This window comes from Malaya genurostris, chromosome 1 (genome assembly GCF_030247185.1).
Source record: "Malaya genurostris strain Urasoe2022 chromosome 1, Malgen_1.1, whole genome shotgun sequence".
NCBI lineage: Eukaryota > Metazoa > Arthropoda > Insecta > Diptera > Culicidae > Malaya > Malaya genurostris.
This window is the reverse complement of record NC_080570.1, coordinates 11,371,329-11,384,831: the sequence shown is the minus strand read 5'-3', so window position 1 is coordinate 11,384,831 and position 13,503 is coordinate 11,371,329. Positions and strand designations below refer to the sequence as shown.

The window sequence follows — 13,503 nt, the reverse complement described above, 5'->3', positions numbered from 1 at the left end:
ACCAAAGGAGTTTTGAAAACATGTACGAATGGAAACAATGCAAGAATTTTAGCTGTAAGTGCTGGAACGCTATTGGTGGGATTTCTGCACGGAATTTGCGTATTTTCGTAAATATATTGGAATGAATATTTGGATATTGACAAAAAAAATCCTAAAAATGACAAATTTCAAAAGCCATACACAGGGTGGCACTCTGAGACCGCAATTATTTCCTTCCTCCGTAAATGACAAACTGCAAATATTTGAATTTGTTTGATTTGTACTGACCGATGGATGGTTCAAACCGTGCCTAAAATTAGACAAATAACTCAATTCGGTACAACGAGTTACCACAACAGCTTAGCAAACGACAGCAGCAGCAGCAACATCCGAAGTTCACGCCTTCAGCCTGGTCTGGCCTGGAATCAATTAACTCAATTTGGACTAATTCCTTGCTCTTGTTTCGTCCAATCCACAAACGGCGGGAAAGACGGAAGACCGATGGTCAACAACAACAACTTCTAATAATAATAATCGCTTCTTTGTCAGCTTAATCTCGAGTACCTCCGAACCGCCGCCGTGGCATGCGCGCGAAGGGACAGACGACAATCACCGAGGAGGATGGATTAATATTTTCCTAAAATCCGTTAAATTTCAATTTTCCGTACCTTAATTTCTACCGTCTCGCCGTTTAACCGTCCGTCAATTTTGCTTCCACAAAAATCCGGAGTGCTTCTTCGGGTCTAGGTTTTTTTTTGTTTCAGCTCGAGCATCCGAAGTGTAGCAACCAACCATCAGCAATCCGATTAACTTACGCGCCGCTTCGGATCATCTTCTCGATGAGTTCCTTTGTCTTTTTTTTGTGTGGTTGTTCCTGGCTTACACTGCCGGTTAAAATAGTCAACAGTTTTGTCAAGACGCAGGAATTGTATTTCCAACAACAACGAACCTTATTTTTCGATTGATAAAACATCCAACTTTCCATCGGTGTTCGATCAAAGTAGCCTGTGTCTTGTTTTTTTTTCGCTTTTCAAATTTGACAACTGTCTGTCGAATAGAAACTTTTAGCGGGTAGTTTTGCGTAGTTGTTGAGTGGAAAAATAATACTCCTGTGCTTTCGATGCGTACGTGAACGATGATAATAAACGGAGATGAGATCTGAAACCCGTCGTCTTCAAAACGGGGACCACTGGTGGCACTTGAACGGTGGTGTAACGGAAGGCAGCAGCAGCAGCGGGACTTTGTTAATAACTGGAAAGTAGATGCTGTGGATGCGCACGCCTCCAGCAATGGAGTGAAACCCGGGAAGACGAGGTACGATCATCTCTCTAAAGAAGTTGTTCTACTCGACTAATAAATACTCTACTAGTGCGAGAGGGCTGTTCCGTCCGAGTCGCGCGTTGCTTGGGTTGTTGGTGGTGGCGGACGAGAAACGAATGGAGAGTGGCGGGTGGCCACTTCCGGACTGTGGATTGCCTCCAGAAAATCGTATTATGATTTACAAGGTTTTAATTTTTATTACCCGTTTCATGGACAGAATTGAACTGACGGATGATGGTGATGAGATCGCCTGGCGGTACGCGTGCGAAACATAACCTCCAATTTTAATAGCTCGCCGATGTGTGCTCCTCTTTCGTAAATCCGGCCAGATTTACGGAAACTAAACAGTGAAAAATGGACCATGAAATTCGATACTGTTTTTGGCGCACGCCCGGTTCATTTCAGGCAGGTTCTCGTCATCTTAGAGGCCTCCCAACCAACGAGAACCACTGAATTAACCATATAAATTGCCGCTCGTTGCCAGAGTTCTCGGGTGACTATAGCTCTTGTTTTTTTTTATTTTGGACTTTTTACAGATGTGCCGACGCAGATGCCACCGTTAACGCCCGGAACGAACAAGAAGCTGACCGAGGTGCTGTACGCGTCCTTTGCCTCCTGGGAGAAGGTAGTGCAATCGTACAAAATCACCAAAGGTAAGTTTTGTTGGGTTTTCAATCCCACCGTTACTTCCCTTCAGATTCTAGTTTTGACACTTCTTATTGAAATCATATAGAAAAGCCCTCTAAAAAGCTCTGTTCGACTTTAGCAGTCTATTAAATACTACCCGACGTTTCGACCGACCACTGGTTTTGGTCTTTTTCAAGGGTAATATCCTAACGTTCCTCATCTAAACATCGTATGCTGTAGTTTACATAGTAAAACTTCTTCCAAAGCCAAACCCTTGATATTATTGAAATTCCTTTTCGTGGAATTTAACCTTCTGTTTCAATAGACGATTACAATAAACTTGTAGGACCAGTGCCCTTTGCATTGAACCGCCAACCCGGTACGATAAAACTTCTTCTTTCACTACATTATTTATATCTTCTTATGACGCTTTGCAGGATATAGAAGCAGTCCGCACCGTTGCGAGGGGTTCTTGTAAATGAGTTTCTAAATTAAAAAATCGAATTTCGAAAACATTTTCGAAAGAGTGCTCCAGAAAAAATAACTTTCCAAAAGAACCTTTCCATAAAAAAGTAAACTCAATGTTATACAATGTTATAAAAACCTAATCGAAGCATGTACTAGCATGAGCTCGCTTTGAAATGATTTCTAAAAAAAACCTTCGGAAGCTACCTCGTGTTTCATGAATGTTACTGCGCTGGAAGAAGTTCCATAAATGCTTTTACCGAGACTTTTGCTGCAAACAATTGTTGTTATTATTAACGACTTTCAAGAAGCTTCCATGTAAATCTTTACTAGTTTACACAACTATTCTTCACGTTTCTCCTTCGACTCGTCAGTGCAGAGAAGTTCAAATTGAACTGCTTAGTGCAAATCTAAACAGTTCATTTTAAAACGCTACTTAACTTAACGGATACAAATGATTTGAGAAGCTTTTCGAAATTGCCATACGTAGTAGGTTCAGAAAGCATCTACTCATCGAGAGCTTCTGCCAAAACCTTGAAAGTTTTTTTACAGAAGCTGAAACAAAATTCGTTGGAAGCTTCGCGAACGCTTTTGGAAGCTTCTTTAGAAGAACTTTTAGTAGTTTGTACAAATGATTTCGGAAACTTTGAAACGAAGCCTCTAGAAACTTGTTAATAATCTATTAAATGCTTTTAGTACTCTTTTGGAGTTTTAGAACCGTTTTGATAGTTTTTACAAATATTTGAAAATTATTACAAATTTTTGGAAGTTTGCTTAAAACGTTTTCCAAAAAATCACATGGAAGCTCAAACAGTAGCTTCTGAAAAAAATTACAGCTCTTCAGCTCTTTCAGTATTTGGAAGTTTCTACAAAATCTGTTGGATATGTTGATGTTTTTTCAAAGGGTTTTTATTTTAAAAGGGTTATGCTTTCACAAAAACTTTTTGAATTTTTTTGCAATTACTTTTCGAATCTTTAAAAAGCTTTTCAAAGCTTTTAACGAAGCCTTTTTGAAGCTTTTACAAAAAAACTTCCAAATTGAAAGGTTTTACAAAAGCTTTTGGAAGTTTCTACAAAATCTTTTGGAAATGAAATGAAAAACCTTTTGGAGCTTTCACAGCAACTGTTTTGAAGCTTTCACAAAAGCACCGAGAAGCTATTAAAAAGATTTGGCAAATGTTCTAAAGAGGCGTTTACAAAAGATTTTGGAAGCTTTTACATATGCTTTAGGAAGCTTTAATTTAAGCTTTTGAAAGCTTTCATGTAAGCCTTTACAAAAGCTTTTGGAAGCTTTTAAAAAACGTTTTTGGAAGCTCTTTCAAAAGCTTTTGAAAGATTTCATAATTATGTTTAAAGGTTTTCACAAAAGTTTTTTGAAGCTTTTATAAAAAAACTTCGTGAAGTTTTTACGAAAGTTTTTGAAAACTTCAACAAATATTTTGCTACCACAAAAACTTTGGATAGCTTTTACAAATGCTATGGAAAGCTTTTACAAAAACTGTTGGAAGCTTTCACAGAAGCTTTGAGGAGCCTTTTCTGAAAGCTATGTGAAGCTTTTACAAAAACTGTTGGAAGTTTTTACAAAAACATTGCGAAGGTTTTAAGAAGGCTTTGCATAGCTTCTACAAAAGCAAAACAAAAAGCTTTTACTAAAGCTTTTGGATGATTTTACAAAAGCTTTTGAAAGATTTTACAAAAGCTTTTGAATGATTTTACAAAAGCTTTTGAAATATTTTATAAAAGCTTTTGGAATATTTTACAAAAGCTTTTTGGAAAATTTTACAAAAGCTTTTGAAAGATTTTACAAAAGCTTATGCATGCTTCTATAAAAACTGTTGGAAATGTTTGGGAAATCTTTTGGAAGTTTTAACTAAAGTTTCTGAAAGTATTCACAAAATCTGTTGGTTGCTTTCAAAAAAGCTTTTCCTTGCTCTCAAAAAAGCTATTTCTTGCTTTCAAAGAAGCTTCGAGGACCTTTCACAAAAGCTTCAGAAAGCTTTTACAAAAGCTTTTTCGATAGCTTTTACGTGAAGCATTTTCTGAGAAGCTCTTACAAAAGTTTTTGAAAGCTCTTACATAAACTTTTGGGTATTATTACGAAAGCTTTTGGAAACTTACACAATAACTTCAGGATGCCTTTTTCAAAGTCTTCGATACCCTTTGCAAAAGCTTCCGGGAGTTCTTACAAAAACTTTTGGAAGCTTTCACAAAATTTGTTTGGAGCTTTCACAAAATCTGTTGGAAGTTTATATACAAGCTGTTGGAAGTTTTTACAAAAACTTTTACAAGCTTTAGCCAGTGCATCGGAAGCTTCAAGAAGTTTTCACAAAAGCTTTTGGAAACTTCCGAAAAGCGTTCTGAAAACTAACAAAAATAGCTTCTGAAGGTTTAACAAAAGCTTTTGGGAGCTGAAATGAAAATTTGTTGAAACCTTTACGAACATTTTTTAAGGTTTTGAAAAAACCTTTCGGAAGCTTTCATAAAATCTGCTGTTTGTATAAGCTTTCAGAAGCTTTGTATAAGCTTCCAGAAGCTTTGTATAAGCTTCCAGAAGCTATGTATAAGCTTCCAGAAGCTTTGTATAAGCTTCCAGAAGCTTTGTATAAGCTTCCAGAAGCTTTGTATAAGCTTCCAGAAGCGTTGTATAAGCTTCCAGAAGCTTTGTATAAGCTTCCAGAAGCGTTGTATAAGCTTCCAGAAGCTTTGTATAAGCTTCCAGAAGCTTTGTATAAGCTTCCAGAAGCTTTGTATAAGCTTCCAGAAGCTTTGTATAAGCTTCCAGAAGCTTTGTATAAGCTTCCAGAAGCTTTGTATAAGCTTCCAGAAGCTTTGTATAAGCTTCCAGAAGCTTTGTATAAGCTTCCAGAAGCTTTGTATAAGCTTCCAGAAGCTTTGTATAAGCTTCCAGAAGCTTTGTATAAGCTTCCAGAAGCTTTGTATAAGCTTCCAGAAGCTTTGTATAAGCTTCCAGAAGCTTTGTATAAGCTTCCAGAAACTTTTGTCTAAGCTCACAGAAGCTTTTGTTCAAGCTTTCAGAAGCTTTTGTCTAAGCTCACAGAAGCTTTTGTCCAAGCTCACAGAATTTTTTGTTCAAGCTTCCAGAAGCTTTTGTGTAAGCTTTCAGAAGCTTTCAAAGGCTTTTGTCTAAACTTCCAGAAGCTTTTGTCTAACCTTCTTGAAGCTTTTGTCTAAGCTCACAAAGGCTTTTGTCAAAGTTTCAAGAAGCTTTTGTCTAAGCTTACAGAAGCTTTTGTCTAAGCTTCCAGAAGATTTTGTTCAATCTTCCAGAAGCTTTTGTCTTAGATTCCAGAAGCTTTTGTCTAAGCTTCCAGAAGCTTGTGTATAACCTTCCAGAAACTTTTGTCTAATTTTCCAGAAGCTTTTGTCTAAGCTTACAGAAGCTTTTTTCGAAGTATGCAGAAGTTTTCTTCTAAGCTTCTAGAAGCTTTTGTGTAAGATTTTAGAAATTTGTCTAAGCTTTTAGAAGGTTTTGTCTAAACTTCAAATATAAGCTAAGCGTTTGTTAATGCTTCTGGAAAACATCAAAAAAGAATTCGGGATCATTCACGATTACCTTACTGCTTTTACATACAAATTCTTTTTTAAATTCACCTCATTGTTTTCTCAAAACCCTATAAAAAGCTTTTGTGATGTTTCAAAACTCCTATTAAAATTTTTGGCATCGATCGAATTTTGTTGATGAAAGATGCTACCGGAAACAGTCCCAAGTGGCGACCTTGTGGCATGGAACGTGACGCCGATGCTCACCCATCGGGATGGGAGATGTGCAACTTTGTATGTTTTGGTTGATCAGAATCTAATAATAAAAAAAAATCTCATAGCTATGTTTCGAAGAACACTTCTGAATGCATAGCTTCTTTTTTTACTTCTCCATACGACTGCACTGCAAAAAAAACTCCTCGGTGTGGGAACGAGTATAGAAATCAACGTACAACAGCAAAAAGTCACTGATGAAGTCAACTTGATACGGACGGGTTTACCCTCCTTTGAATACGGTTTTTTTGTCTTCTATTATTATTATCATTTCTCGAAGGAGAAAGAACGCATCTTTAGTTTCAGGTACATCATATAAACCTGCACTGCAAACGAACAATACGCGAAGAAACACTGGCAAGAAAGATTGAAGAAGAAGAAAAAAACTGTTTAAGGTTTGGCCGGTTGTCGAAGGTCTACGCGCGGGTGCGCGATTTTAGATAAAGATTTCGTTTCGAAAACATGGCCTTCTCCTGCTTCCCATTGTCGGAGGGGGTTTGTCGGGGCCTTCCTAATCGCCACATTGCGATCAATTACGGCTTACTATGCAAAGCACTTAGCGGTCGCAGCAGTGGTGGCAATGTTAATTATTTTGCGTTTCTTCGAACACAGAGCCCTGACTCTGGCTTCGGTTTCGGCTCCGGCTCCGGCTCCGGATCCGGGGGGGCTTTTCATTACATATTTTGATGGGAAGAGTTTAGCAACGATTATGACGCAAACTATGGAAGGGAGCGAGGGGGGAGCGGGGAAGTGGTCCGACCTTGCCCCAAAAGTCAGCCAAGCGCGTCAACGAAAATCTGCCACCCCCTCCCTCTACCGACCACCACCACCACCGCCCAGTGGCAACAGTTTTCAATGTCAAGATAATTGATTTCCATTGTTCTCCGACGATTCCGGCAGCCGTTCTTCTTCTTCTGCTGCTGCTGGGAAGGTGAATCATGGCTCATCCACTCGCTTAGTAGGCGACGCCGATGATATCGGAAAACCGACTGTCAGAGAGCCGTCGAAGAGACAGCGAAAGCCACTGCCACTTTGTAATTACTAAGTTTTATGGGCCTTTGTTTTTGTTTTTCGGTTTTACAGCAGGGATTTTCATTTTTTTTTGGTTTTGTCTTTTTCAGATCCACGACAATGGACCCCCGAACATGTGATCATCTGGCTGAACTGGTCGATCAAAGAGTTCTCACTCGAGAGCGTGAACAAAGAGCCGTTCCTGAAGATGAGTGGCCGCGACATTGTCGGCCTCGGGAGGGAAGGATTCCTGGCAATCGCCCCACCCTTCACCGGTGACATTTTGTGGGAACATCTGGAGATCCTGCAGAAAGGTATTGTTACTCAATTTAATGTTTCCTGAATCCTGATCTCTCAAACTGTAATTCAATCAAACCCAGCAACGACAACCGGCAATTATTTAATTTCTCAATCAGTTTCGTCCCCTTTCAACGCGACGACTCGAATGAATGACAATTGACTTATGGCAATTCCAAAATCATGGCCCGCTTCGATTGAACTGTACAACAATACCAATATCTCATGCCCCGTTTACACTTCTGCTGGCTGCCAGCATGCTGGTGTCAGTGTACTGCCCTCTTAGGAAAAAACGTTCAACTGTGGTCCAATGATCCAAAGTATTAGACCAACGAAGGACCACCGTTGAACGTTTTTTTCCTAAGAGGGCAGTACACTGACACCAGCATGCTGGCAACCAGCAGAAGTGTAAACGGGGCATCACTGACAGACAAACACTCATTGGATTGGTTAAGAAACAAGTCGAAGCAATCCGCGCGCCACAAACTCAATTGACCCCGACCGAACCGAACCCTGGCTGCTGCTAACGCACATAAATTGCATTAACTGTTGCTTCAGCCGCCGTCGCCGTCGCCACCGACGTCGCTCCGATGAGCCTTAAACTCTAACAAAACAAACTAACAAAACGGCACCGGAGAATTACAGGGTGACATGACCCTTCACTGATTTGATTATTTATTTTCATTGTTCCTAGTTACTGTTGTTTGTGTTGTGCTGCACAACGAACGAAGACCTTTGAGGCCGCCTTTGATGGAACTCGGGCACTCGGGCACTCGGCGGGGAACTACGCGGGCGGGATGGTGTGACATCTTGTTCGACACAATAATAATTGTTTGGTTCCCAAACCGGACCGCACCGACCCGTCCGGCATTCGGTCTAAATCTAGTGTACGCGTTGATGCGTACACCACGAGTCAATCGAAACACACAAGAAATAATCTCATTTAAAATTGACATATGTGACCGAAAGGAGTGTCATTTTTACTCAGTGTGCGTTTGTCGGATGCAAGGAAACACTGATGGGTGAAGAGAGAGAGAGAGAGAGAGAGAGAGAGGTTTCCAGAATTTTATTTCTTGTAATTGAATAATAAAGGCATTTTTATTAGATTCGAACCGATCGTGGGTTGTAGTTAACTGTCTGATACAAACTGAGAAGTTAGAAAAGGCCATATTTTTGGGGGAAGAAGGAAAAAAAAACACTTAGCCAGGTTGACAGGTTTTTTATTTCTTGCATTTTAATAAAGTATGGGGAAAGTGAATTGAAAGGTCAAACATTTTCAAAAGGGTTTCTTTTATCGGATTCTAATGAGGAAAACATATAGAAAGAAAAACTGATGAAAACAACTAGGGTAAGGGCTCCCTATTTCATTTGTAAGGACGTCGCCTTCAAACCCCGATTTAGCCACTAAAAACACTTTAACTATTTCATATTACTGCTTCATTCGCCTTGCTCCACATTGAGAATTGATTCACATTTCTTGAAAATTTAACAAATATTCATAAAACAGCTAAAAACACTTATGATGTGTTCACTACTCTGCTCCTAATTCCATCTCAATGGATTTTTATCCATCCTATCGTTGATCCTTTATTCATCCCATAAATTAGCAATGGCGACAGCAATCAAAACAAAATATTCCATTATTACACTCTCAGGTTCAAAATGTCAGCATTCTTCTCAAAAACGGCCTAATGCCAATTATGAGACAACATACGATATTTTAGAACCAGTTTGAAATAATTTCAACGTTGCAAAATTTTTCGGTCGTTTCGCTTTAAATTTAAAATTTTACTGTAAAGTTAATTTGGTGAACTTGAAATAAAAACTAAAATGTATTTGTTACTATTTATTCATTAGCCCTTCTTAAAACAAAGTGTAGAACCAGAGATGCCATATATACAGATTTATCTGTATTGTATAGATTTTTGCGTTCGCATACTGATTGAAATCAAAGTACAGATTTTATACCGATTTCCTTAATTTAATACAGATTTGTACAGATTCATAGAAAGTGAGAAGTAAAAAATTAGACTTTTCTCTCTGAGTATCTATTAGTATTTGATTGCAGTGATTCTTTAAAAGTTTATTAATCAACGGACAAATCACATGTTAAAGTGGAAATCTTTCATGCAGATAATTGATTATGATTACCATCATTTTATTAGTGAAAACAGATAGAGCAGATATAAACTTTCTATGCAACGTAATACATGTTTTCTATGAAAATATCTGGCATCTCTGTGCCCAGCCGATGAAACACACACACACACTTCACAGCGTTATGTTGACGTATAGCGGAATGGAACCAGTGTTACTAGATTTGCCACAATGGTTATTTGATTAGTATTTAACATGCTCTTTCTGGTAATATTCGAAGCCAAAAAAGTTTTATTTAAATATTAATATCAATAATATAATTAAACTAATGTCACGGATACCAATAACATGCTTTTGATAAAAATTTGAAGAAGAAAAACAATTTATTTTTTGTAACATTTTGAGAAAACTTGGCAACTTTGCGAAACCAATCGAGATGAAAACAAAGCGCAATCAAGTGAACTAAGTGAAAAACTTTCATCTCATATTTTTAAAGACTTTTATTGTTTGTCGGGTAATTTTGAAGTTTTTAATCGTTAACTAAACAAGTGGCAAGTGCACATAACTAATTATGAAGTCATCCAGCATTCAATGGTAGTGTAATTGTGCGAAAAAGTGATCATGTTTTGAGACGAATCGATTAGTAGATAATCAGAAACATGACGTACTGTAAATCTTGAGACGAAAATGTATCCTAAATTAAAAAGTGAGTTTATTTTAGTACATTTAGTTTTAGTGAGTACAGTCTGGTTCCGGTAGGTTGTAAAATATTATTCATGTTCAAAGTAATGAGGTGAAGGGATGAGATGGAAATAGGAGCTCAGATGAAATAGGGAGCCGTTACCCTACGAAATGAAAATCTGCGAAAAAGCTACCACAGCTCCTAGTGACCAGGTTGGTTTCTAGATACGTTGTTTATGCCTATGTGACGTAAGCGACAAACACTGAGACTAACACTTTTTTAAGCGTTTCTATTGTGGCTTCATTTTATTCGGTTTTACGCGGTTTTTTACTCGTATTTCCGAAGTTAGGTAGTTTTTTTAACGCGGATTTCCGAAGTTACGCAGTTTTTTTTTTACTCAGATTTCCGAAATAACGCTGTTTTTTCACGGATGTCTGAAGTTTCGCGGTTTTTTACGCGGATTACCGAAGTAACGCTGTTTTTTTCACGGATTTATAAAGTGAATTGGATTTTCAAGCAGCGCGTTTTTTTTCTGAAATTACGAGGTTTGTTCACTCGGATTTCTGAAATTACGAAGTTTTTTTGTTACGTGAATTTCCGAAGTAACGCTGTTTTGTTTTGGGCGGATTTTCAAAGTTACGCAGTTTTGTTTTACGTGGATTTTCGAAATTAGGTAGTTTTTTCACGGATTCCTAAAGTTACGCAGATTTCAGAAGTACGTAGATTTTTTAAACAGTTTTCCGGAGATGCGCTGTTTTCTTTTATGCTTATTTCTGAAATCACGGGGTATTTTTGTTACGTGAATTTCCAAAGTAACGCGTTTTTTACTCGGATCCCCGAAGTTACGAAGCTTTTTTTTACGAATTTGTTTTGTGCGGATTTCCGACGTTAAGGTTTTTATGATACGTGGATTTTCGGATTTTTTCACAGATTTCTGAAGTTACGCAGTTTTGTTTAACACGGATTTCCGAACTTATAGGTTTATTCACTCGGATTTCCGAAATCACAGCAGTTTTTACACGCCGAATTGCGAAGTAACGCGGGTTTTTTATTTGGATCTCCGAATTGGTGCGGTTTTTTGTTACGTGAATTTCCGAAGCAGCGCGTTTTTTTTTTCTGAAATTACGAGGTTTGTTCACTCGGATTTCTGAAATTACGAAGTTTTTTTGTTACGTGAACTTCCGAAGTAACGCTGTTTTGTTTTGGGCGGATTTTCGAAGTAACGTGATTTTTTACTCGGGTATCCGAAGCTACGCAGTTTTTTTGTTACGAGGATTTTTGAAGTAACGTGGATTTTTTTCTACTCACATTTATGAAGTTACGTAGTTTTTTACGCGGACTTCAGAAGATACAGGTTTTTTTTGTTATGTGGATTTCCGAAGTACACTGAGGTCTTTTTTTATGCGGCCTTTTTTATGCGGTTTTTTTTACGCGACTTTTTTTATGCGAATTTTCAGAGTTATGCGGTTTTTTTTATGCGAATTTTCAGAGTTATGCGGTTTGCCCTTCTGCGGTCTTTTTTTATGCGAAGTTTCAGAGTTATGCGGTTTTTTTTATGCAAATTTTCAGAGTTATGCGGTACGTAAATTCGCATAAAAAAAAGACTTCAGTGTAACGCGGTTTTTTACGCAGATTTCCGAAATCACGCAGTTTTTTTTACACGGATGTCCAAAGCCTCGCAGTTTTTTCTGCGGATTTCCTAAGCTAGGCGGTTTTTTAACACGGATGTAACATATGAAGTTACGCAGTTTTTATACGCGGATTTCTGCATTATGCATTTCGACGCGAATACAACTCAATTTACTATGGGGCTTCGAAGAAGATCGATTGCGTCATCCTGCTGCTGGTCGTTTGCATTGAAGCAAAATACATCGAAAAGTGGACAACGATGGGGAACATTATGCAAAGCCAGCCTTTATAGTGGATCCAAACGATATCTGAAGAAAAATAAGAATTGTTTCTTTGTTAATCGGAGATAAAAATCATTCAGTGCAAATCTAGAATAATTTGATTAGCTTTGTGCGCACAGCACAGCAAGCAGTCCTTCTGAATGTCAAAAATTATACTTTACTGTAGTTTTTTTTACCGCTCAATTTTCTCGGAGACGTCTGTACCGATTGACACAAATTTTTAAACCCGTTTGAAAGCTACCGTTGCGCCATTCATCAAAATGCCTAAAAATGCCATACAAAATTACTGAATTTGATCTGAATTTTACTTTCGGTTACGAAATTTTTACACAACCTACACTGTGTAGAAACTTGGATTTCAAGAATGTTTTTCTTTCAAATCCGTGGGTATTAGTAAAACTATGAGCCAGTGGTCCCAGACTTTGTCTGTATCCTTACTCAATGAAGAAGTCACACCAATGGTGCCATGGGTTATGTCTGACAAAAGGATGCAACAATACACAGAAGGGGATATGTTCCTTATTCTGAGTTTGCCAGACAGAATTGGCAGACATTGTCCATGCTATAACAAAAACTATGCTTTGATCGATGGAAGAGAAGCGAACTACTAATCAAATCCCATCTCTTTTGCAGTAATTTGACCATATGATGACCGAACCATATCCTCTTTGCTACCTTTGGCAAACGGCGTGGACAACAACGTCCGAAATCTACACCTCGTAGTTTGGTTGCATGTTAAATGTAGCGTTGTAGAATGTTTGGTACTAATGTTCCACTCACTCACCAATCATCGTTCATAGTCTATTATGAGGATGCAAAACAAATCAAATAAAATTTGTAGATTAAGTGCAGTTCCATCTGAAAATTAACACACATTACGTTTAAATTTTATGTATTTTAGACCTAGCTGAGAAATTTAGTGGAGATCACGACAAACGTTTGCTAATAAAATCGCGATCGTATGGATACATCAAACCCCAAAACGAGAAAAAAAACATGGACATGATCTGTAGACATCTGTTACAGTCACGCACAATACTTATTTATTAAACGTCAATTTTAAACACTGTTATGTTCTCATAATTCTGTATGTAGGAATTATTATTTTCACATTAGATAGTCAACTGTAACTGTGTAACGTTCTTTCTTCAGAATTTGCAAAGTGTAAATTGTATGTAAACCATGAACATTCAGTTTTTCATATGGACCAAAGGCAATGAACGGAAGAAAACGAGAAACTCAAAGGAAGTTTCGTTTTAAAGGATTCGATGAAAACAGGTATCAACGGAATCAAACAAATTAGGCTTAGTGTTGACATTTTTTGATATATTTTTTTGTTTA

The 13,503-nt window shown here is 37.9% G+C and overlaps 1 protein-coding gene across 3 annotated transcripts in view; it reads left to right on the top strand.

Annotated features, from left to right (window-relative positions):
• The window catches only part of LOC131432378 (ETS-like protein pointed), a 351,236-nt gene that overhangs the window by 219,628 nt on the left and 118,105 nt on the right, over window positions 1-13,503 (top strand). For all 3 annotated transcript variants that reach the window (XM_058598615.1, XM_058598617.1, XM_058598624.1), the window contains 2 exons: window positions 1,836-1,952; window positions 7,287-7,490. In XM_058598615.1, the coding sequence (XP_058454598.1) occupies window positions 1,836-1,952; window positions 7,287-7,490 (321 nt within the window). The remainder of the gene's footprint in view (window positions 1-1,835; window positions 1,953-7,286; window positions 7,491-13,503) is intronic.